Source organism: Brassica napus, chromosome C2, assembly GCF_020379485.1.
Source record: "Brassica napus cultivar Da-Ae chromosome C2, Da-Ae, whole genome shotgun sequence".
NCBI classification, from domain to species: domain Eukaryota; kingdom Viridiplantae; phylum Streptophyta; class Magnoliopsida; order Brassicales; family Brassicaceae; genus Brassica; species Brassica napus.
Window position 1 is genome coordinate 5,016,393 of NC_063445.1, and position 24,617 is coordinate 5,041,009.

Sequence of the window (24,617 nt, forward strand, 5' to 3'; positions counted from 1 at the left end):
TCAGGGAGACCCAGTTCGGAAAGCTTGTCGAAATTGCAGACAAACCCTCATTTTCTGGCCGGTTTGGTCGGTTCCTGTTATCCCGACAATTGAAGGTGGCGAAGAAGCACGAAGTTCGGTTTCCATTTGCTGGCAAACCGGTTAGATTCTCACTTAGAGAATTCGCTCTAGTTTCAGGGCTTAATTGCCGCAGTTATCCACCCCATTCCAAGAAGAAGAGCAAGAACATATCGGAGAAGCCATATTGGGGAGAGCTTTTCGGGTCGATGACAGAAGTCCCGGTTAGCTATGTAATTACCATGCTAAAGAAGAAGACCGTATCTGATAAAGACACGAGGATCAAGTATGCCCTACTTGCATTGTTGTGCGCAGTCATTCTCCCAACATCTCACAATCCTCGCATCTTGCCACAACACGCGGAGAAGATAAAATATATGGATGAGTTCATCTTGCCACAACACGTATCTGATAAAGACACGAGGATCAAGTATGCTCTAATTTCTATTTGCTCATTTTTATTTTTTAAAATTTTTTATTCATGTAAATGTTTCAAGTTTCAATACCCAATCGTGAGGCTGAAGAAGTCCATGAGGGTGACGGACCGACAATACATGTGGAGAAGACATGGTAAGCCTTCCTCTTTTTCTCCAGAATTATCCATATTTATATTTGGATTTTGGCATACTAATATTAGCAACAATGCACTCCATAATAAATTGCTACGAATGTACTTAGCTTTTATTCATAAAGATTGAACACTATGTTTTGTTTGAACTGCCAAAGACGTTTGTTTCCCGTTTTGTTTGGATTTTAATTTGCTCATGTTAGCATTTCTATTCATGTAAATGTTTCAGATTCCAGTTACCGACAATCGTGAGGCTGAAGAAATCCTGAGGGTGATGGGACCAATAATACATGTGGAGAAGACATGGAAATACATCCTCGTTAGTTTCAGAATCGTCCAAATTTATATTTGGATTTTGAAATACTAATATTAGCAACAATACACTCTACACTACCTACATTGCTACGACTGTACTTAGCTTATATTCATAAAGATTGCAGACACCATGTTTTGTTTGGACAGTCAATGACGTTTGTGTCCCTTTTTGTACTGATTTATCTATATATAATAATGAATCCTTGTTCTCCTTTATCAACTTCCTTTTTGTAGTGATGACACTCCATAGCCAACTTTAAATATATTCATCCAGTATTATTCTTAGCCGGCTACAAACAATTCAAAGACGTTAACTTAAATAATTGGCCACAATGACAATGGAGCAAACTAATATTTTAGTTACTGACTTGTATTAATAAAATATTACGAAACAAGATTCTGTAACTACAAAGTCTACAATCAATACACAGAAACGAAGGAGTAGTATTGGTTTTGTTAACTAGACAACTTTTTATGGTGAGAGTTTGCTTGTTGGCTTCCTTTTATAGACAAACCCCTTTAGCAGTTGAGAGTTGACGCTACACCTGCATAAAAAAGTGTTACACGGTCACTAAACTGTATAGCTTGCAATACTTTATTTAACGCGCTAACATATCTAACAAATCTTCGACACCAATATTTGCTAACTAATTTAATATTTTAACACATGACCAGTGCAAAGTTTCTTTTAGTTTGTCAATAACTTTTTTAGCATATGCAATAATCTTCTGATATACATGCTAAAAATTCTAGAATATCTATTTAACAATCTTTTTAGCGGTTATTACTTTTTAAAGCTGGTTACCTTAGATTTTTGTTTGCTAACCTAAACCCCACATCAGGGAAAAAACACGCTAACTTTTTGCTAAATTTGCTTGATTTACCCAAAGGTAAGCCGTTGCCGGACGGTCTAATCGGTATTCCACCGAAAACATACCGGAGACAGGAAAACGCGACATAGAGAATCTGGCTTCGACAATAGCTTGATTCAGCACAGACGAAATCAAAAACAACACTTCAGAACATCAAACCCAGAACCAATTGAATCAAACAAATAAAACAAACGAAAGTCTCAAATCCTTGCATGCAAATCAAAAGCTTGAAGATGATTGAACCCTAACAGAGAGGGCACGATGAAACAAATCGTTCTAAGACTTTGATCCGATTGAAACCTTTCTAAAAGAGAAGCGAGGTTGATTGAGAGAGACTAAAAAAAAAAAAAAAAAAAAAAAACAAAACCAGACAAGACAAGACATTACCGAAGACAAACCTGATATACTGGGTGAAAACCTCACTAGATTGATCAAGCATGAGAAATAACGCAATTTCCTCTTTCTGAAAAATAATAGAGGAAAAAAAGAGAGAGAGAGATCAATTGATTTTCTCCTAATTACCTTTTATTTCATTTAGCTTATAACTTATTATCACTGGTTTTGTCGTCGTCTCTTTTTTATAGACATAAGGTCAGTTTTGACATTTTCTCTATGTTGGATCCCCACAACTTTTGTGTCATATGCATTTGCCTAATTTGCTACTTTTTATATGATTTTGGGCTAATTCATTCAATAAACAATCTAAAATGTAAAATTTCTCCGAGGACGCGATTTTTTTTTAATTACGCAATATTTCAATTATTCGAGCGTTACGCTTGACCTAAAACGGCGCCGCACCGACTCGGCAAAAACCCTAAAAAGAGGCACTTGTAAAACCTCTCTCTCTTATAAATTGCCCCTAAACCTCTCCCTCTTCTACAACATTCTCACGCAGCCCTAAAACTCCTTCGCCTCCCTCTCTCGAATCTCTCTTCCTCCTTCATCATCAAAATGGAATTCTGGGGTAAGATACTTCCTACCTAGTCGTCTATTATCTCAGACCTCGTGCTTTGTATTGGTCTTTTAGCTGAGTTTATGTTTTGGTTAAAACCTGTTGAACCATGTGTTTTCGAGTTTAGCCTAGTTTATTCTGCTATGAGCTTGTCCTATTGAAGTTTATGTCCTGTTTATTACATGCTTACTTGAGTTTGTTTAGATGTTAACTTAGTAACGAGTAGTCGTTGATGTCTGAAACTGACTCATGTTGATTGTATTAATGGATATGTTAAACAGGAGTTGAGGTTAGGGCAGGGAAGCCACTTAAAGTGAAACCTGATGAAGACTGTCTCATCCACCTTTCACAGGTTTGCTTCTAAATACCACACATGAACAGAGAGGTTCTGATAGTTTCATTGAAATTTTTTATACAGTTATCTTAAATTTTCTTTGTTTAAAATATGTGTAGGCATCTCTTGATAAAGGGAAGAAGGGTGAAACCGCCGTCTTGTACGTGACCGTTGACGGGAAGAAGCTTGTGATTGGAACACTTGTTCAAGACACCATCCCCCAGATCAGCTTTGATCTGGTCTTTGAGAAGGAGTTTGAGCTCTCACACTCGTCCAAAGGAAGCGTCCACTTCATCGGCTACAAGTCTCCCAACATCGACGAAGAGGAGGATTTCCCTTGTGACTCGGAAGAGGAAGAGGAGGAAGTTGAGGTTCCTGCTACTTCAACTGTCACTACAAACGGAGCAACACCTACTTCGAGTGTTGTTACTGTTGACTCAAAGCCAAAGGCTGCGGCTAAGGCTAAGCCTGCTGTAGTGAAGCCTGAATCAGACGAGGATGATGATGAGTCTGACGAGGAGGATGATTCTGAAGATGATGGATCTGACTCTGAGAAAGGGGTGAGTGTTTGTATCTTTTCAGATGATTTGTTTTACTGCTTTGATGTTATATATAGTGGCTAATGTTTTCTGTGGTGGTGATTTGTGTAGATGGATGTTGATGAGGATGATTCTGAGGATGAGGAAGATGATTCTGAGGAGGAGGAAGAGGATACCCCTAAGAAGGTAATATACATTTGCTTGTTTAGCATTTGTTCTGTTTGCTCTTGCACTTTACCGGATTCATTTTTCTCACCTTGCACTTTTAATTGTTGTTAGCCTGAGACAAGCAACAAGAAGAGGCCGATTGAATCTGCAACACCTGTCTCTGCTAAGAAGACTAAACCAGCAGTAGCAGCTACCCCTCAGAAATCAGGTGAATGATTGTGAACTAATCATTAGATGCTTCACATTAGTCATTGTATTGGAAGTAGAGAAACTGAATGTTTGTGTTTTGTTGCAGAGGAGAAGAAGGGAGGGCACACAGCTACACCACACCCAGCTAAAAAGGGAGGAAAGAGTCCTATGAATGCTAACCAGAGCCCCAAATCTGGAGGTCAATCATCCGGATCTGGTGGTAACAAGAAGCCATTCAACAACTCTGGCAAGCAATTTGGTTCTAACAACAAGGGCAACAAGGGGAAGGGAAAGGGCAGCAGAGCCTAAGTGAAGTGAGATGTTTTGATTTTTTAGTAGATGCTCTGTGAGCTGAGATGAAAGAGATCGGTTTTATTTTTATGTTTATCCTAAGATTTTATTCTCCTTGTGGGAATTGCTATTTTATGTTATTGCAACTTTTAACCTTATGGAATTCAGTATTTTGAGAATGGAAACTCGGAATGCAATCATGAAATCATCATCTTGCCTTGTCACATCATAGTTTGAGAAGTCTTTCTCTCAAGAGTCCCATGAAGATGAATGATTCTTCGCTCATTCAGACTGACATCAATGTCTACCTTGGCAAATGAACTCAAATTGCGAACAACTAGGAGACTGTTTAATGACTCAGAATGCACACATAAAAACTACTGGGCCTAGTCTATACATCTGACAACAGTCTTGGTGTGTAGTGGGAGCTTAAACAACCATAGGAGATACATCACATGCGAATCACCACCAAACACTCAAGATTCACAGGACCGGACCACATTCAATACTCAAGATGCCCAAGTTTTACTAGTAGCCACAAAGTACATTCTATGGGTGATACAAGACTGATGATCATTCTCATCTTTATGAATACTTAGTTTGACCTTGTTCAAGCATGACTTCTCTTCCTTGGAAAAATCTAAGAACTTTTTCGGAATATATACGTTAGTGTATCTTTTCATCCAAAGAGACATGCAATTCTTCATTTACTACATTGACATATGCATATACCATCAAATTTTGTTATAGAATTCGCCTTATAGTTATAGAATTCTCAATCAATCATCCACACACAGAAGACATCATAATATAACACAGAAGACATCATAATATAATTCAACCAAAAAAATAAAATCAAAATCCATATTCAGTCTAATAAACCAACATGAAATGCTACTATTCTCCGTCCGATCAATACACCTTTCTAGCCGTCTAACAAAGTAGGACTTGACACGAGCTAGATCTCCTGGGCAACGCAAGGAGATCCCTCAACATGTAAAACCCTTCTTCAACCACCGAACATCTAAAATCCAGAACAAGTTTCTTGAGGACCAGTGAGTTCTCCAAAAAGTACCTAGCTACTTCCATGTTAACAGGCCCTCTGTTGAAACGCTTTATCTTCACAGACTCTAGTGATGACATCAAACACTGAGGTACTACTGATGAGAGTCTTACATCATCTGCTTCCTCATCCCTCGAAGGATCATAATCATCCTATAAAAACATTATCAGAGAGAAAAGAAACGTTGATAACACAGTTCCTTAAATAGTTAGTTAAGAGTTAGGCTAATCACCAGCTTTACGACGAGTGATTTTAGATTTGGAAAGCTCTCAAGAAGGGTTGGCAGCATCATATCCAGATTCGACACGTAAAACGCCACTTTTAAAGTGGAAACGTTGCAAAACTGAGGCAACGGGTCGTATAACTCGTCTTCCCTGTTATAATCAAGAAACTAAAAAACAAAAAAAAAAAAAGCAAGTAAAGAACAACCACTACTAGCTACATCCAAAAAACCAATATATTATGTTGTATATACATTACCTCCATAGTATGCGAAGAGATCTTCATCTCCTTAACTCCTGAAATGCTGTTAAAGAAACCACGGACCATGTTTCGCTTTGGCAAGTCGACAACATCGATAAAATCATGCTCACCAAAGACGAAGGCAACGTTGACTTTCTCCAAGGACACTTTATTGGTGGTAATGATTTTACTGTCAGACAGATCATCATCGAACTTCAAGTACTTGAGTCTAGGCGCATCGATCAAAACCCCTGAGCCTTTTCCTCTCACCAAAGCATCAACATAGTCATCGCCTTCACCAAGCAAATAGTCTACGTGGAAGCTCGTTAACGACTGAGACCTCACACGCAGAACCTTCACGTTATCCGGCACCATTCTAACAACGCTCAAATCCTCGAGAGCAGGGGGAGACGAGATGAGTAACTCCAGACTCGCGTCGCTGGCGTAGACGTTGTGTTCTAAACGCATGGTCTTGAGACAAGGCAAAGAGACTGACTCTAACTCCCCCAAGGAGACACGATGGAGTCTTAGAGACACCAACGTGTCACATACATAAAGGCTTTGGGGAATTACTTCTAGAAACTTACGGTTCGCAAGAGTACATTCAATGTCAAGATGCTTGAGTTTAGGGTTAGCTACAGAATCTATCCACCGTGTGACGCAAGACTGATCCTTCTCATCTTCTTTCTGAATACTGAGCTTGAGCTTGTACAAGAGTGAGTTCTCTTCTCTAGAGAAAGCTAGGAGCCTGTCCATAAAACTAACAAAGGCATTGTAGTCTGGGAACTCAGAAGAGGACAAATCCAAGTTAGGAACCAAAAGCCAAACGCTTTTCCACCTATGGGACAGAACACTAGTTCCGACAGTATCCTTTGTCGGGAGGTAGGACAGTATCTGACATAACAAAGAATCGGGCAGTTTGCTTATCATATCTTCTTTAGCCCTTATGTAACTTTCGTCGTACATTCGTTGTTGTTTCGAAAAGCGTTCCTCCATAACATCCGGTCGAGAAAACTGAACAGAGATAAACCTTGAAATCTAAGTATGCATACAGAATCAAGAAATGCGAAGAATGGGAGCGGTAATGTTGAAATCACCTTACTGGTTTACGGTTTTGAACTTCGGAAGATGGGTAGGTTTAGTCGCCGGCCGCTTCAGTTCTCAGGTTTTATGGAGGTGTGATTTTCGAAGGGCCGGGCTCAAAATGTTTTGTATTTTCTATTTTTTTTTTAATTAAGAAGAAAAAAATTTCCAACTTAACGTATTAAAACTAAAACTTATATTTTTATATTTCAAAATTTATGGTTGTTATTATTTTCTAATTGTTTGTAAATCGTATTATTGCATGATACCAGATTTTGATATATATATAAAACGAAATTATTCCCTCTATTTCATAATAATAGTCATTCTAACTTTTTTTTTTTGTTACACAAAAGTGTCACTTTAGAATTCTAATATAAATTATATTTACTTTCAATTTAAAATTAATTAAAAACTGCAATGGTTTTATAAATAATTATATTTATCTCAAATACTATTGATCAAATATGTGTAATTAGTAAGAACATAAATACATTTTAATCACTTTCTTAATGGGTGTGTGAAAAATGTCAAAATGACACTTTTTAATAAACAGAGGGAGTAGCATTTTTGATAAGTTATATGTAGAAAGATAATATTTTTAAAAACCTTTTAATGTGTATTTGTTTAAAGCATACCATTTAATATGTTTATTATTAATACATATATTCTAATAAAAACTTCATTTTCACAGCTTAAGATTTGCTATATCTTTGTGTTTTTAGAATGCAATCTTTGTGGATATTTTTTTGTTTTAAAAATTGAGGACTAAAATTTATGTGATCATTTTAAATGATAGGATCATCACGTGTGTATATATATATTTTTCAAAATTAAGAGATGATTGATCTTGGATCTTGGTGGTTTTTAAAATATTTAGTTGTGGTTTTCCTTTGAATAAAAACATGTGATTTATGCAGAATTGGTTCATTTGTATTGCAGTTTTGATATATTAGATCATTTGTTTATATTTAAATAGTTCAATAAATATATATGTTCTCAAAACTCATTTAATTTCATGTATTATTTACTGAATGTGTCTCTGTATTCATAATAACATGTGAATATTTACTAAATGGAGTGCAAACCGGTACACCAGTGTTTTTAAAACCAGACCGACCCGATGGTTGGATCGGGTTCGACCGTGAACCGGTTATATAGCCGGGTTGGTCTAGTAATTGGTTCGACCATGAACCGGCCACATAGCCGGATTATATTTCAAAGTTATTAAACCAATAAAAACCACTAAAACTATCGAAAATCTATAAACCATCCATATAAACAAGAAACTAATTTATATTTATAATATTTTATGTTCAAAATTGATTTATATTTTAACTATGCATCATGTTTACTAATATTACTTTTATATTTACATACTAAAAAAATATTAACCATATTATTGAACCAGATTTGACCCGGTCGAACCATATTGAACCGTGACCTAAAATATTTCCGGTTCAGCTTCCGGTCCGGTTTTAAAAACACTGAGGTACACAAATAACTAAAGAGTAAAGACCAATTTTTGATATTCTTGGTTTATAGCTAGCCGGATTTTGAATACATATGACTAATAAATAGTAGACTATTATTTGCATATATGTAAAAAGTATATTCGTATTTGGATTCAATTTATTAAAAAGATATTTTACGATCATGTTCATGTATTTAGCTCAATTTGTAAATAATATTCAACAGTTGTTAACTTGTTATAGTTAAAAAGAATATTCCCATATATTAATAAAATAAATCATGATATATATGTTGTAATTTAACAAAATTTTAGGGAATATACGTTTAACGATATTTACGGTAGATTTGAACAGATTTGGTAATATGTTATATTAAATTATAGGATATTTTATATCTGATTTTAATATTTACGTCGATAGTACACCACTTCATCTTCTCCAAGAGTAAACTGTGTTTGGTTTATAAAGTAATAATCTTATTTACAAAAAGAGCAGTGTTCATGTTTAAGACTAACAACATAAAAAGTTTATTCGTTGTTAACACTGCCACATTTGAAATAATCTATTTTTAAATGAAATATGACTCGAGTAAAGTTTATGTAGAAAAAAACACTTCTAGCGAGTTTGCTGTATTCTGGAGTATGGTTATTCATGTTCATAGAAATTCATAAGAAGAAAAAAAAACACTTTTAGCAAATTTATTGTTTTCTTGAGTATTGAGTATGATTGTTTAAGTTCATAGAAGTTTGTTCAAAGAAAGAACACAATTTAGAATGGAATCATCAATCACCCGTAATACCAAAGACACATGAAATTTGATTCATAGCAAGTTTATAAGAAAAACAACATGTATAGTAACATTGAAAATAGTTATCATTAATGGTCATAGAAATTGAGACTCTATAGTTAGTTTATTTTCTATGTAGTGAAACACACAATACACTATTTTTGTAGTGATAATGTATAAGAGCATTTAGGTAACATTAATAAATAAATAATAGAGAAATTAAATGTGACTCTTTTTTAGGAGATGGTTCAACTAAAAAAATCACACATGAAATGAGGTACTTCTATTTTAATATATAAGATACTTATATACACGACTAACATGTAAGGCCTAAACACTACAAGAAATCAGTCATATAGCTACCGATTTTTTCGTAGCTAGATATGCAAAAAGCGACGGATGGCTACGGATTGGAACCGTGGCGTCAGCGTCGACGCTAAACCCAATCTGTCGCCATTCCGTAGCTTGCTAGCGACGGATTTTGCGAGGAAACTAGTTGTAGCTATTAGCGAGGGCATGTTTACAGAGTGTTCTGTCGCGCAATAGCAACAGCATTGCTACAAAGTGTTCTATTGCTAAATAGCTACAGAGTTTAGCTACTATATTTCTTCAGCTAAGTCATAGCCATATAAATAAATAAATTTAAAAAAAAATCATAAAACATTTTTGAATTAAGTCATTAAAATTATAATACAAATATGGTTTATATACCTCTTACATATATAGACATATATATCACGCGCTCCGTCACACGCTCCGTCACCGGCTCATCCATGCTCCGTCACCGGCTCATCCACGCTCCGTCACCGGCTCATCCACGCTCCGTCACCGGCTCATCCACGCTCCGTCACCGGCTCATCCACGCTTCGTCACCGGCTCATCTACGCTCTGTCACCGGCTCTTCCAAGCTCCGCCCTGGCTCTTCCACGCCTTGCCACCGGCTTCGTTACTCGCGGAGTGGCTGAAGCGATGACTATAACTGAAGAAGTCATTTGTCGTGCTTCTGTTTCGTGCCTCCAATTTGTAATGCCATCACACCACCACTTCTCCTTCCCGTTTCATCACTTCTGTTTCCATTTTTTTCAGATCTGTACACGAAAAACGAATCCATTAGACATAAAAATGATGATTAAGAAAGAAGAATAAGAGAAATGGAGGAGGAACAAGAAAAAGAAGTATCAATAGTATTGACGAAGATGAAGATTAGCAAACCTGTGAGAAAGGAAAAAATTGATTAATATGAGATGTTGATGCTGAAGAGATAGAACGATGTCTGTGAGAAAAAAAAAATACAGACATAGAAGAAAGACAGAAAAACAGAAGATCTGTGACAAAAGAAAGAAAGAAACACACATGAAGAAAAGAGAAAATATTCACTAAATGACGGATTATTTGTGACCCTTAGATTTAGAGTTATCAATGGTCAAAACTAAAAAAAAGGGTTATCCCCACCCCCAATAGATCAGCCAATGAGAGCTCATGGCTTGGATTGAGCTTTTTGTTTTGTTTTCTCTTTGCTATGTCGTATTTTCACTTTTTAATAGGTTTTGATTTTTCAGAAATAATTATTTAATTTATGTTCAAAATTGTTTGTTATATTTTTTTTGTGGTTTATCATTTAGTTCTATAATTAAAAGTGTAAAATTGAATATTTGTTGTTTTTGATATAATGTTTAGAGTTTGGAATATAGGATTTGGGGTTAAGTATATGGGGTATGAGGTTTTGTGTACAAGGGTTTGGGGTTGAGAGTAAGATTTAAGAATATATTTTGAAAAGATACATTTCTAATATATATTTAAGATTTGTGTTTTAAGTTTAAGAATATAAGATTTAGTGTTTAGATATATATATGACTTGGGATATAATGTGTATGTTTAAAGTTTAGAGTATAATATTTTAGGTTTAGATTTGGGTTTGGAGTTTAGTTTAAAGCTTGGATTAAATTTTGAGAATATATATTAGAGTTATTGTTTAAGATTTTAGATCTGAGTTACAGAATATTATATTTATGAATTTTAAGTTGAGTATATATGGGGTTAGGGGTAAATTTTGAGATTTAATTTTTGAAAATATTAAATTGGTAGCTTATGTTAAGATTTAATTTTTAAGTTTTAAAATATTATATTTAGTGTTGTGATTATGATTTGGGTTAAAATTAGAGTTTCAAGATTTTCATTTAGGATTTAGGGGTTTAAAACTATTTAGGGGCTAGGGTTTAAATAACCTCAAAATTTTGTGGCTGTTTCATAAATAGTCACGAAAAATACATGACTAAATCGTGACAACGAGATTAAATAATCACAAAAAATACATGGCTAAATCGTGACAAATCTCCTCGTTGTTGCTAGGAGATGCGAATGGAGAAGTATGTGTGTGGGGTTGGGGAGATGGATTAGCTGATTGGCAAGCCTCAAGTATTGTGACTCCTCTAGCTTCACACAAAGCAGTGAGTTGTTGGAACATCAAGTTAACAATTCCAGTCAGGTTTATCACATCCCTCTCCAAATGAGTCTGACGAGAAAAAACCACAGTCGGTAGATCAATATGATTGTAATTCTGAACAATTAGTATATGTGAATAATCTTAAACCAACATATGTGTCTAACCGTTAGTTTTACTACACTACTAGTGTTATTTTTCAATATGTGAGGATTAAAAAATTATTTTAAAATATAAATGGTATTTACGTTGAAAATTAATCGATATTCGTATATATATACACAAAAAATATTATAATTTCTATTATCTTGATGATTTATATATATAGAGTATTGTGTCAAAGCAACGAAATGGTGAGAATAGAAACATTGATGATATTTAGCAATAAAAACGATTGTAGCTAGTCGTTGCTAAATGGAACAGTTATAGCAACCACTTATCTCTAGCTATTGCGTAGCTATTTAGCTATAGACGACCAACAGAATCCGTCTCTAGCTATATAGTTACGGATTGCTACGGTTAGCCACAGATTTAGCTACAAAGTTAAAATTATGTGTTCTATTGCTATATTTGTAGCTAAAAAATCTGGCTACGGAAATGTCTTCGCCAGTCCGTAGCTAATTTAATGAATTCTTGTAGTGAAAATTATTATTTTACTTTCTCTCTCTATATATTCATCTTATTTTCTAATATTTTCATCTCATTCTTCTTCATTTACACGATGAATCTACACAAAATAAAAAATTTACTCCACAATCATTCAACATCACTCCATTATTCACCACCAAAATTTTTGAAAGTTTTTTTTTGTTTTGTCATTTTCATTCAAAAATTCTCTAAATCACGAAGTTGGATATTATTTCTTGTATCTACGATTATCGTGATTTATTATTTAAGATTTACATTACTCTAGGATATTAGACTTTACAATTTGGTGTTTAAAGTTTCTCCTTATATACAGTGTTAACCCTCTGTGTAGTAGGATTTATCTTTGTGTTTATGCTTTGGGTTTATGGTTTAGTGTTTATCCTTTGGATTTGGGGTTAAAATATATCTTTTGGAGAAGATTTAATCTTTGGGTTTAGAATTTAGTGTTTATCATTTGGATTTAGTGTTTATCATATGAATTTGGGTTTAGATTTATCATTTAGATTTAGAGTTCAAAGTTTTTATTCTTTAGGATTTATCCTTTAGATATAGGGTTAAGATATAGGGTTAAGGTTCACTTTCGAATTGTTCATTACTACATTGACATGAAATTGTTCATTTACTTTTAGGGTTTATTCTTTGATGTTCACTTTTAGATAATATCTTTTCATCCAAAGAGACATGCAAATTGTTCATTTACTACATTGACATGACTGACATATCACATATGCATATTACCTTCAAATTTGTACCATTCAAAGTTATGTCCCTTAAGCTCAAGAGCATGCAGAAATGGCTTAAGAGAAGACCAAAATTAGCCTTATAGTTATAGAATTCTCAATCATCATCCACACACAAAGACATCATAATAGAATCCAACCAAAAAAGGATAAATCAAAATCCAAATTTAGGCTAACAAACCAACATGAAATGCTATACACTCCGTCTGATCAATGATCATAAACCTTTCTAGCCATCAACAAAGTACGATTTGAGACGAGCTAGATCTCCTGGGCAACGCAATGAGATCCCTCAACATGTAAAACCCTTGTTCAAATGCTGAACATTTAAAATCCAGAACAAGTTTCTTGAGAACTTGTGACTTCTCTAAAAAGTACCTAGCTATTTCCATGTCAACAGGCCCTCCGTTGAAACGCTTTATCTTCACAAACTCTAGTGATGACAGCAAACACGGAGGTACGGATGAGAGTCTTACATTCGCTGCCTTCTCGTTCGAAGGATCATCCTACAAACCAAATTAAACACAACATATTATCAGAAAAAAAAGAATATAATATAACACGTTCCTCTTAAGAGTTGTGCAAAGGGTTAGTTAATCACCAGCTTTAAGACGAGTGAATTAAGATTCGGAAAGCTCTCAAGAAGGGTTGACATCATCATATCCAGATTTAATACAGAAAACTTTACTTTTAAGGTGGAAACGTTGCAAAACTGAGGCAACGGGTCGTATGACTCGCATACCCAGTTATAGTCAAGAAACTGCTCAACAAAAAAAAAGAAACAAAAAGTGAGAAAATAGCTTCATCCAAAAAAATCTATATATGTAATATGAAATTGCAATACCTCCAGAGTATACAAAGAGATCTTCATTTCCTTAACTCCTGAAATGCTGTTAAAAAAATTACTGACCATATTGCGCTTTGGCAAGTCGATAACATGGGCAAAATCATTCTCACCAAAGACAAAAGCAACATTGACTTTCTCCAAGGACATTGAATTGGTAATGACTTTAACGTCCGATAGATCATCTTCGAACTTCAAGTACTTGAGTCTAGGCGCATCAATGAAAACCCCCGAGCCTTCTCTCTCAAACACATCAACGAAGCCATCACCTTCACCATACAAATAATCCACATGAAAGCTTGTTAACGTCTGAGATCTCTTGAAAGCTTGTTATCCGGAACCATTCTAAAAATGCTCAAATCTTCAAGAACAGGTGGAGACGAGATAAGTAACTCCAGACTCGCATCGCTGGCGTAAACATTGTGTTCTAAACGCATTGTCTTGAGACAAGGCAATGACACAGACTTTAACTCACCGAAGGAGACACGATGGAGTCTTAGGCCATGATTATCCGCGTCCCAAAAGAGATATCTTAGCATTAATCAGATTTTAATTAAATGAAAAAATGCAATTAAAACTGGGACGGCCTTAGTTAAGAGTTTTTCGGTGGCGTCCTAAGGAGACACGTGCCGTGTCGTGAATGGCCGGAAAAAAAAGGGTAGGGCAAAATCGATTTGGGAACGAGAAACAATTTCCTCGTCCGATCTCTCTTCTCTCTCGATCTCTCCTCTTCTCTCCTGATCTCTCGGTTCTCTCTTCTATCTCGAAATCTCGATATCTCGACGGTTCTCTCGCGACGGTTCTCTCGACGGTGCTCTCTCGATGGTTCTCTCGATATCTTGACGGAGCTCTCTCGACTCTCGGCGGTTCTCTCGAGGGTTCTCTCGATATCTCGACGGTGCTCTCTCGACTCTCGGCGGTTCTCCTCTCTACTTATCTCATTCAAATCCGTTTTTTTTTCTTTCACAATGGCATCATCTTCCCATTATCACTACCACAAAGATGATGATGCTGAATTAGAATCTATGTTTGAAGAATTCTTAGAAATCCCAGATATTATTCTCGAATCAAAAGAGCAAAAAAACGTATTTTTATTGAGGGAAACCGAGAAGACGGTCACAATAAGAAGCTTTGGAATGATTATTTTAGCGAAACTCCAACATTCCCGCACAATATATCCCGAAGACGGTTTCGAATGAACAAGACATTGTTCTTGGGTATTGTGCATTGTCTCTCCCAAGAATTTGAGTATTTTCAACCAAGAGAAGATGCAGCCGGACGGTCTAGCCTATCTCTGCTCCAAAAATGTACCGCATCAATTCGTCAATTGGCGTATGGTGGTGGGGCTGATACCGTTGACGAATATGTCCGACTAGGTGAAACAACAGCTAGAAAATGTTTGCACCATTTTACTGTCGGAATAATCCACTTGTTTGGCGATCAATACCTAAGACGTCCAACACCGGAGGATCTGCAAAGACTACTATATATTGGAGAACAACGTGGATTTCCAGGAATGGTTGGAAGCATCGACTGTATGCATTGGGAGTGGAAGAATTGCCCAGCCGCTTGGAAAGGAATGTATTCATGAGGAACTGGAAAACCCACAATTGTGTTGGAGGCGGTAGCTTCATACGACCTCTGGATATGGCACGTGTTTTTTGGAGCCCCAGGTACTATGAACGATCTTAATATTCTTGATCGATCACCTGTTTTTGATGAAATAATTAACGGAAACGCTCCGGAATTCAATTTCCATGTCAACGGAAGGGAGTACCATTTGGCTTACTATCTCGCCGATGGTATTTATCCGAAATGAGCTACTTTTATTCAATCTATCTGACTCCCACAAGGTCCAAAACATTGTTTATTTGCTAAAAACCAAGAAGCTGTGCGAAAAGATGTTGAGCGTGCCTTCGGAGTCATGCAAGCTAGATTCGCAGTTGTTAGAAATCCATCTAATTTATGGGATAAAAATAAAATATGAAATATTATGAGAGCATGTATCATACTCCATAATATGATTGTCGAAGATGAACGAGATTCCTACACTAACGTTTCAGAATTTTAACAAGGAGAAGATGTGGATCCCACTTTTGTAGTCAAACGGACTACAAATCTCGGTACTACAATGGGACGTCGAGCAGAAGTTCGGGATACAGAAGGCCATCAACAATTAAAAGAAGATTTGATTGAAAATATATGGGCTAAATTTGGACATTTCCCGAATATCTACAATGTTTAAGTTTCTATGAATTCAATAAAATGTTTGTTTGCTTTTTTTTAATGTTTGTAATTTTTTTCCTTGTTTTTTATTCCAAGTTTGTAATTTTCTCATGTTTTATATTTTAATGTTAAATGTTTTATTTTAATTTTATCTTTTAAATGCCATTACTTATTAAAAATATATAATTTATTTACTAAGAGATATTTAAAAGTCTTACCAATAATCTTATCTTTTAGCATTGTCCTTAACTTTTTCTCTTAACATCAAAATAATATTAAACTAATCTAAGGACTTAGAAATTAGTTTCACCAATAATCATGCCCTTAGGTAAACCAGAGTGTCACAGGCTTTGTGGGACCACCTCTAGAAACTTACGGTTCACAAGAATACACTCGACATCAAGATGGTTGAGTTTAGTGTTAGCCACAGAATCTATCCACCGTGTGACGCAATACTGATCGTTCTCATCTTCTTTCTGAAGGCTTAGCTTGACCTTGTACAAGACTGAGTTCTCTTCTCTAGAGAAAGCTAGGAGCTTGTCTATGAAGCTAACAAAGGTATCGTAGTCTGGGAACTCGGACGAGTCCAAATCCAAATTAGGAACCAAAAGACAAACGCTTCTCCACCTATGGGACAGAACACTAGTCCTGAAAGCATCCTTTGTCGGGAGGTGGGACAGGATCTGACATAACAAAGGATCGGGCAGTTTGCTTATCGTATCCTCTCTAGCTCTTAAGTAGCGTGCACGATACTCGTCGTACATTCGTTTTTGTATTTTGGAAAAGCTTTTTTCCTCCATAAGATCCGGTCGAGAGAATTGAACCGGAAAAAAGTTTCACAAAGATGGCCTTTGAAATCTAAGTATGCATGAAATCACCTGAGTGGTGGTTTTAGGGTTTCTAATTTGATAAGATTGCGAAGGCGTGTAGTCGCCGACAGCTTCAGTCTCAGGTTAATGGTGGAATTTTCGAAGGGTCGGGCTCAATGTTTTACGGTGGGCTTATTTTTCACCAAAGCCCAAATAATTCACCAGGGAATTGAAATTAAGGTTATGCTCTAAATGGCTATGAAGGAAATGAGTATGAATAGTAAACTAGATCTTGACCCTTGCGTCCGCACGGGTATTTACTTTTGTAAACGTTTAAAATTAAATACATACATTCTTGGACTAATTAAATTAGAAGAGACTAATTAATTAAATATAATGAGTTATTTTTATTATTCTAAAAATTTAAATGATTTTCATTAATTTAATTTTCAATAAACCAATAAATTAATCTGATAACTTAATCTATTTTATAGTTTTTTATGGATTGCAAAATTGAATTTTTGATTTTGATTTAAATTAAATGAAGGATTGCATATCTTCTAAATTTATTAGGTAGCTAAATATTAGGCAATTTCGTAACAATTTTTATGGAAATTGCTATTTATAAGGTCAATGGCAATGGATAGTAATTATTGAGGAAAACTTAGGGTTAAGATTTATTTGTACTTCAGTTTTAATAGTTTAGATTCTTTATCATTCCTTACAATTTACAAGGAATATTTGTTCCCTATAGTTCCTTAACATTCTTCAAAATTTAAAGAATAATAGATTACAATTATTTCTCATCAAATTAGGAGAAAAATATATTTTCCTCTTGTTTTATTCCTCTTCGTTCATTTCTTTCATATTCCTTATATTCTTTTAGTGGTTACCGGTTAGAGCCAATATTTTTTAAATGAGACCTAAAACATAGTTTCATTTCATCTGACTAATCAAAGGATTACTTAGTTTTTTTTTCCAGAATTCAAATTCGAAATCAACTGAATTTAAATTTTGCTCCAAATTGTTCTTATATATTTTTGATAGGTTAAAGATTTGAAATTCTGAGAAATTGTCAGGAGAATCAGACAATTTGTAAACACAAATATATAAAGTAAGTACGATTGTCCAAACTCACGCCTCAAAAGTTGCTGAACTAATATTCTCTAATTTATTGCTGATTAACAATTTTTTTTTGATAAACTTTATCGGTTGATCCGGTCGGCCTCGGGAAGAACACACTTAATGCTACAGAATAGACTGGTTACCACACTGCATGACCCGAGTTTGAAATACCTTCCGACTAATGTCAGGAGGTGAACCGATCATCTGTTACGATCTACCATGTAAACCATTTGGACCGAAACCCAAATCTAGACTGGCCAAGTAATGATAACTTAGTTTCCATGAGAAATCGAACCCAAAACAGATATAGGTACACACCGAGCCCCAAAAAAACTGATTAACAATTTAACATATATATTTTTATATTTGTCATGGTAAACCTTTGTTGGGTGTTTATGCGACCGATCTTTTGGTTAGGTTGCTGCATCTTTTGAACTTACGAGAAACAATTTTGAAATTGAATAGCACCTAGGATTATAACAAAAACAAAATAGTTAAAAGTTATTTTAGGATAAGCAGCATTACTTTTCTTATTTCGAATTAATGTGTATTTGTAGAAAATACTCTTTTTTTTGTAACTTTGGCTAGTTTGTAGAAAATAGTTGACAAAATTAACAAATTTTATCTATTTGTTGGCGGAAATGAAATCATAGTCCCAATGGTTTACCTCTCAATCAATTCTTCTCACATTTTCAAAATCATTGACCTATGCGTTAGAATTACTGAATAAGTAACAAAGGATCGCCTATACTGCAAACAAACAAACACACCTCAATGTGTAAACGCAGATGATGACTAATTACCCCTAAACCAATCGAATAACTCAAATAGATTTTTTTTTTTGGACAAGAACTCAAATGGAATCTTAAAATTTAAATCATAAGAATAAAAATCGAGAAACACTTTAAGAAAAATAAGAAAAAAAAAAACCCACAGAAAAAGTAAAAAATCTGAAAACTCACAATTACTGAATCACAAAAGGTAAAATATTAATAACAAAAAGGCAGAAAAATAAAATTAAATCAAAAGAACCCTTCGAGCCTCTTTCCTTCTTTTTGATAAAAGTCTTCCTTTTCTTCCTACTTTGTTACCATACGTCTATAACTACTAACTCGGGACATATGTCCCGATCCAGCCAAGCCCACTGATGAAGAAGGACATTGTCTGAAGAAACAAGTAGATGAAGTAATTGTTCTTCCCATGCACATAGTCATAGCATCCACACACGAACAAGAACGCCGCGAATCCTAGCTCCAATGTATTCAATCTGTGACACATTAAATCATAACCATCAAGTGTCTATATATATAGTTTGCTAATAAGACATTAAAGGTATACAAGTATTTATACCGATCAGGCAACTTGAAGATTCTAGGGAACTTTTTAAGCCCTTTTGTATTCCTTTTAGCGCTTTGACCGCTTCCAAGCTTAGCAGTCACGACCCATTCGTTAGCTCTACCTGCCTCAAACAGACCAATGAGAGTGGCCTTTGTCCGGTGCAGCGACATCACATTCTCAAATAGAATCCAATAGAACAGCAGATGAATCGACCTTTTTGAAAAAAAAAAGACTCAGTTTAAGGAAGAAAGGTAGCTACTTGACATACAAGTAATCTAATCAAGCAAAGAACCCTAGATAGTGACGTAAGGTACAAGAAACACAATTCACCTGGGAGTACCGACAGAGTTAAGGACAGTGATGATGGAAGGGATGTAAACGGAACCCCAAATTGGAACTTTAACTTCAGGGACAAGAATGGTGAGAGGAAGAACAACGCAGTAGAAACAAAATGTGACCCAATGTGCAATGACTTTCCTCACAAAGAAGAAGCTGTAGATCACATACACTTTCTTCCAGAATCTAACTTTCTGCACCAGGTCAGTGACAGTTAGGTTAAAGAATGAGTTTATCAGAACAAAACAGTTAATTTTTTTAATTACCTTGTTTCTGATGATCTCCATAACCATTTTCCTAAACAGATTTGCAGGTCCACAAGACCATCTATGTTGCTGGAAACGGAAGGCTCTAAAAGTACTTGGAAGCTCACTTTTCACCTAATAAAAAAATAAAAAATGAATATACATGACAATGTTTTCACAATACTAACAAAACATCTTTAGTTCAAAAAGGGATAGTGATCATAACAAACTTGTGAATAAACTGTCATGAGTTTAATGAGAGAAGTATCTTGTGCACCAACTACTTTTTGTACTGTTTTTAAATTATTCTAACTAGTTGATTTTAGTTTGTGGAAATAATCAGAACATCAGAAACTAAGTAAATTAAAACCTGTAGGTCACCGAGGTAGAGAAATTTCCAGCCACGGAGACTTGCTCGGACGGCCAGGTCCATATCTTCCACGGTGGTCCTATCTTTCCACCCGCCGGCTTCATTTATCGCTGCTATTCTCCATATTCCGGCGGTTCCTATAAAACATTTATAATTAATTAGTTTTAGTCAAAAAGACAACATTTATAATTAGCTTCAATTTCTAAAAATTACAGTACTTATGACAAATAACAAAAAATAAAAGACACAAATCTGTATGTCCAGAAAATTTAAGATCCGTCTTCATTTGCTTCCGGTACAAGTCACAATGTAATGAATGTGTCCCCTTACACAGCTTAATTAATTGAACACATGAAATTTAATTCCAAGCTTGCAAATCTTACTTATTATAGAAGGGATGAACTATTATATATAAGTACATCTACTTGCTTCAGGTGTCAGAGTCCTACCCCCTCTCACAGTCTATTATTGATTATTTACTAATAAATTTGATTCCTTATAATTTATTTTGCATGTTTTACAGTAACAGTTGTACACTATCATACATTAAAAAGGAGGTTTCGGTCCACATACAGTGCTCTATCACATTAAACTCAATCAATATCAGTAATATTTAGCTCTAGTATGTACTTGCAATTTTTCCCGTTGTGATAATTAAATAATGATTTTAGTAATCATATAAATACTATTATTATTTTTACCGTTAAAGCCGAAGAAAGCATGTGTTGATGAACCGACTTCTTGCTCAACAGTGAAATGGTAGTCCAGCGACATTTCTTGCATCCTTGTCAATAAGCATTCATCAGAATTTACTGCAAAAGTTCAGAATAAGATCAATTCATTAGTCTTAATATCCCCAAGGTTAAAACATTGCAAAATAAATAAATCTCTATTATTTTCTGATAAGACAATTGCTCAAATTTGGCAGTATCAGGAATAAACGTCCTTCCCTTTTGTTTTTAGCTTTCATAATCAATCATATTTATACATATTTGGACGCATGTTTGGCAGTATCTAGCTTTTTCATTATTAATTTCACTAAGTTGGACGCATGCTTCAAGAAAAAAGACAAATAAGAAAGTATATCAATCAGTTTATACATAGAATATAAATTTAACATTTAATTTTTTACCTTTGACTTTTGGATTTATAAAAATTATTTTTGCATTGCTTGTGAAATATTTTTATTTCAGAAAAGATATTAAGTGTTAAATTTTCAAAATTGTGACAACAAATCAAACTTATTATAATATCTATACTTTTTTGTTGTTGTTAATATGTATAGTATTTATACTTTATGTAAACTAGATGATAATCCATGTGTATGTGCAAAATGAGTTTTTATAATAATGTTTGTTCATTAAATGACTTTAATATTTTGCAATTTTTATCGAAAGTAAAATGACGAATATGAATGTTGGTTTTTTAAATCTATCATCGTTGTTGATGGTAAAATAATCTAACAAGTGTTTTCTCAAAAAAAAAAAAAAAAAAATCTGACAAGTGTTTACTGTTTAGTCAAGAAAATAAGAATAATCTAGCAAGTGTCGGCTAGACAAATGCATGTACACAGTAGACTCGATACTCTAAATGTATGTTAACACTATTATTACAGACAAAGAATGGGTCCTACACTTGAACATTTAAAGAAAGGCAAAAAAGAACGTGGAAGATATAAGAGACCCGACACTTTCTAAAGACGAACAGTTACCACTCGCCTTTAGAACCCGATCCTACTCAGAAAACCGGGTCGAGTTGATTCAATTTTACTGATCGACGGAACCAGAATTTCGAAGCAGATAAGAAACACATGACATGCATGACATGACGTAAACAAGAGAGGCTATATTTAGCATTTATGTTGATATTCGTTGACCTGGAATCGCGCAGCTAGTCCGACCTAAGCCACAAGGTGTACATCACTCTAACCTAAGCACTATGCAGCTATTGGCTTTACTAAAAGAATCCATACACTATGTAGCTACTCCGCCGACGCAAACAGAACTAACCCTACTTAGGCAATCAGAAAATAGAAAAAAAAAGACCATTTCAAAAACCCAAAAAAAAAGATTTTTAATAAAACAAAAGAAAAAGCATGTAAGAATAAAAAGGGTGGAAAATTTTATTATTGTAACCACATACCACCGACACCAGTAATGTAGCTAGAAAACCAAAACCACGAGCTTTCATTTAATGATCGAAACCAACATTAAAATTTTCATCAACACATAAACAAAGACACCAGTTCAGTACTCTTTTGACCCTGACACTTGACAACATTATCAAATGTCAATTTGATCATCTCGCTATTATAAATTTATAACTAGCTACCAGTCTTATATAGATGGGCAATGAAGGGTGATACTCAACCGATATGTCAAAAACCTTAAATGAAGATCTATATTAATGATCATATATAATAAGATTAGAAGAGTATATATATGTTAATTATTACCGAATCTCCATCGGGCCTGGACGAGTGCAATGTTGGGATTGTGGACGAGAAATGGAATGCTACGGCGAAGAAAATCAGGCTCGGGCTGAAAATCAGCGTCGAAGATGACAACATACTCGCAATGTTTGACATAGCTGCGTTTGAGTCCTTCTTTTAACGCACCGGCCTTGTACCCAACTCTATTCTCTCTGATTTGATACGTTATATTTATTCCTTTACTTGCCCATCTTTGGCACTCCATCTCCACCATTTGCTGCACGTTTTAAATATGTAAATAAATCACACATTGAGTGAAAAATCTATTAATGTTCCAAATTTTGTTAGTTAGTTTTTTGTTATTTCTTACCCACTGAGAAAAAAAATATTAGTCCTGATATTACATCTTTTTATTTAGGAAATAAAATCTTTTAGGTGGACTAAGTAATGCAAACCTATATTTTCTGAAAAATGGACTAAGTAAATATACTAATACCTTAACAGTAGGATCTGTTGAATCATCCAGCACTTGAATCACGAGACGATCGGACGGCCACGAGAGTCCAGACGCCGCTCCTATTGATAGCTTGTAAACCTGAAAGGCAAAAATCACGGGGAACTCTTTTCACTTTTAGTCCCTATAATTTAGCGATTTACTACGATTAAGCCCTATACTACTGGTTTAAACAGAAAAACCCAAAATATCAGTAGAACAAGAAAGATATGTAATATGATGAATACGTGGGGAAAAGTTATTTTCCGTAAAATTTGAGGCTAATTTTATGTAAATCTTATAACTTTGGGGTTAATGTAAGAATCTTTTTTTTTGGTGAGAAACAGAGGAAAAAACAGAGCAATGAACAGAGAGAGTTTTGAGAGACGAAACAGACCTCTCGTTCGTTGAACATGGGGATTTGGACGAGGACCACTGGAAAATTGGAGCTTCCAAGCTCTTCATCGTCGTGAATGGGCTCGAACTTGTAGCGTTTCTCAGGTTTTTTCCAGAAGAGCTTGACGAGGACGATGACGGTTCCCATGTAGACCCTCTCACACAACAGCATGAGAGACATTAGCAGACAGATGTAAACCGCTAGCTGAAGCAGAGGGACAATCACTGGTGCCTTGACAAGCTCCCAGATCATGCCTAGCTGGCCTGTGATCTCCATCTTTACACCGTCGAATGTCTCCGGCAACACAAACTTTGGTGAAACACCGTCCATTCTCCTTCTCTCTCTACTGTGAAAACAATGGTGACTTTCTCTCTCTAGATTGGTACAATGAGGTTTTTGCTCTGTTTTGTGTAATGGGTTTTAGGAGAGAGGGAGATTTGGATCGAAAAATGGAGGCTTTTCTCTCTCTCTCTCTACAGTTCTAGAGAGATAGAAAATTTAGGGAAGAGAGAGCAAGAGGAGATTGAAGTTATGGGAGAAGAGAAAGAGAAGGATAAACCAGGAATATAAATGGTGAAATTTTATTCGCCTTATTTCCTTCTTTTTGTAGGATATTTTTTTCTCTTTTTAATTGTTTTTAGGAATTTATTACAGACAGTGAAAATAACTAAACACAAGTGTCGGCCTTGAGGATCTATTTCAGTTAAAAGAAGTTCTCTGGTAAAAAATTGTCCAAAAAAAAAGAAGTTCTCTGGTAAAACAAGAACAGAGGATTAGTTTTCTTGTTTCTGATTTTTTGTGCCTGAGAAAGTGGAGAGATTGATTTCTAATGATTTTTTTCGTAAATATTTTTCTTAACAATGATTATCGGTTTGATGAAGTTTTAACTTTTTACCATTTATGGAAGTTTGGGTTTTTGGCAGCTCTTTTACATTTTTTTTCAAAAACTTTTAATAATTTTCTACCAACTTTTAAGAACTTGCTACTTCTTTTTCGTGTGTAGTCAACCTTTTTTGTAGTCAA

The 24,617-nt window shown here is 34.9% G+C and overlaps 3 protein-coding genes, 1 long non-coding RNA gene and 1 pseudogene across 5 annotated transcripts; 1 reads left to right on the top strand and 4 right to left on the bottom strand.

Annotated features, from left to right (window-relative positions):
• Positions 1–1,204: 1,204 nt before the first annotated feature.
• Positions 1,205–2,460, bottom strand: LOC111210762. The gene is made up of 2 exons (XR_007318992.1): positions 1,825–2,460; positions 1,205–1,485 (listed from the first exon to the last, which is right to left on the bottom strand). It is a non-coding gene; the product is annotated as an uncharacterized LOC111210762 (long non-coding RNA).
• Positions 2,461–2,600: 140 nt separating this feature from the next.
• LOC106436917 (histone deacetylase HDT2) lies at positions 2,601–4,464 on the top strand. The gene is made up of 6 exons (XM_013877871.3): positions 2,601–2,776; positions 3,046–3,116; positions 3,218–3,658; positions 3,749–3,823; positions 3,917–4,013; positions 4,101–4,464. The coding sequence occupies exons 1-6, from the start codon at positions 2,764–2,766 to the stop codon at positions 4,301–4,303; spliced, it is 900 nt and encodes a 299-aa protein (XP_013733325.1). The 5' UTR covers positions 2,601–2,763; the 3' UTR covers positions 4,304–4,464.
• Positions 4,465–5,014: 550 nt separating this feature from the next.
• On the bottom strand, positions 5,015–10,825 carry LOC106436891 (FBD-associated F-box protein At5g22730). 2 transcript variants are annotated; one of them, XM_048746559.1, is made up of 5 exons: positions 10,365–10,825; positions 6,908–10,240; positions 5,829–6,824; positions 5,581–5,739; positions 5,015–5,500 (listed from the first exon to the last, which is right to left on the bottom strand). In XM_048746559.1, exons 3-5 carry the CDS (start codon positions 6,804–6,806, stop codon positions 5,219–5,221), a joined length of 1,419 nt encoding a protein of 472 aa, XP_048602516.1. In that variant the 5' UTR covers positions 6,807–6,824; positions 6,908–10,240; positions 10,365–10,825; the 3' UTR covers positions 5,015–5,218. The 2 variants fall into 2 exon arrangements, with proteins under 2 accessions (XP_048602516.1, XP_048602517.1); XM_048746560.1 differs by having other exon boundaries at positions 9,864–10,240; positions 10,365–10,602.
• Positions 10,826–13,045: 2,220 nt separating this feature from the next.
• LOC106443307 lies at positions 13,046–17,561 on the bottom strand (annotated as a pseudogene).
• Positions 17,562–18,923: 1,362 nt separating this feature from the next.
• LOC106436882 (glucomannan 4-beta-mannosyltransferase 2-like) lies at positions 18,924–24,161 on the bottom strand. The gene is made up of 9 exons (XM_013877837.3): positions 23,595–24,161; positions 23,201–23,299; positions 22,729–22,981; positions 20,975–21,085; positions 20,274–20,410; positions 19,925–20,038; positions 19,653–19,852; positions 19,335–19,535; positions 18,924–19,251 (listed from the first exon to the last, which is right to left on the bottom strand). The coding sequence occupies exons 1-9, from the start codon at positions 23,922–23,924 to the stop codon at positions 19,092–19,094; spliced, it is 1,605 nt and encodes a 534-aa protein (XP_013733291.1). The 5' UTR covers positions 23,925–24,161; the 3' UTR covers positions 18,924–19,091.
• Positions 24,162–24,617: the final 456 nt, after the last annotated feature.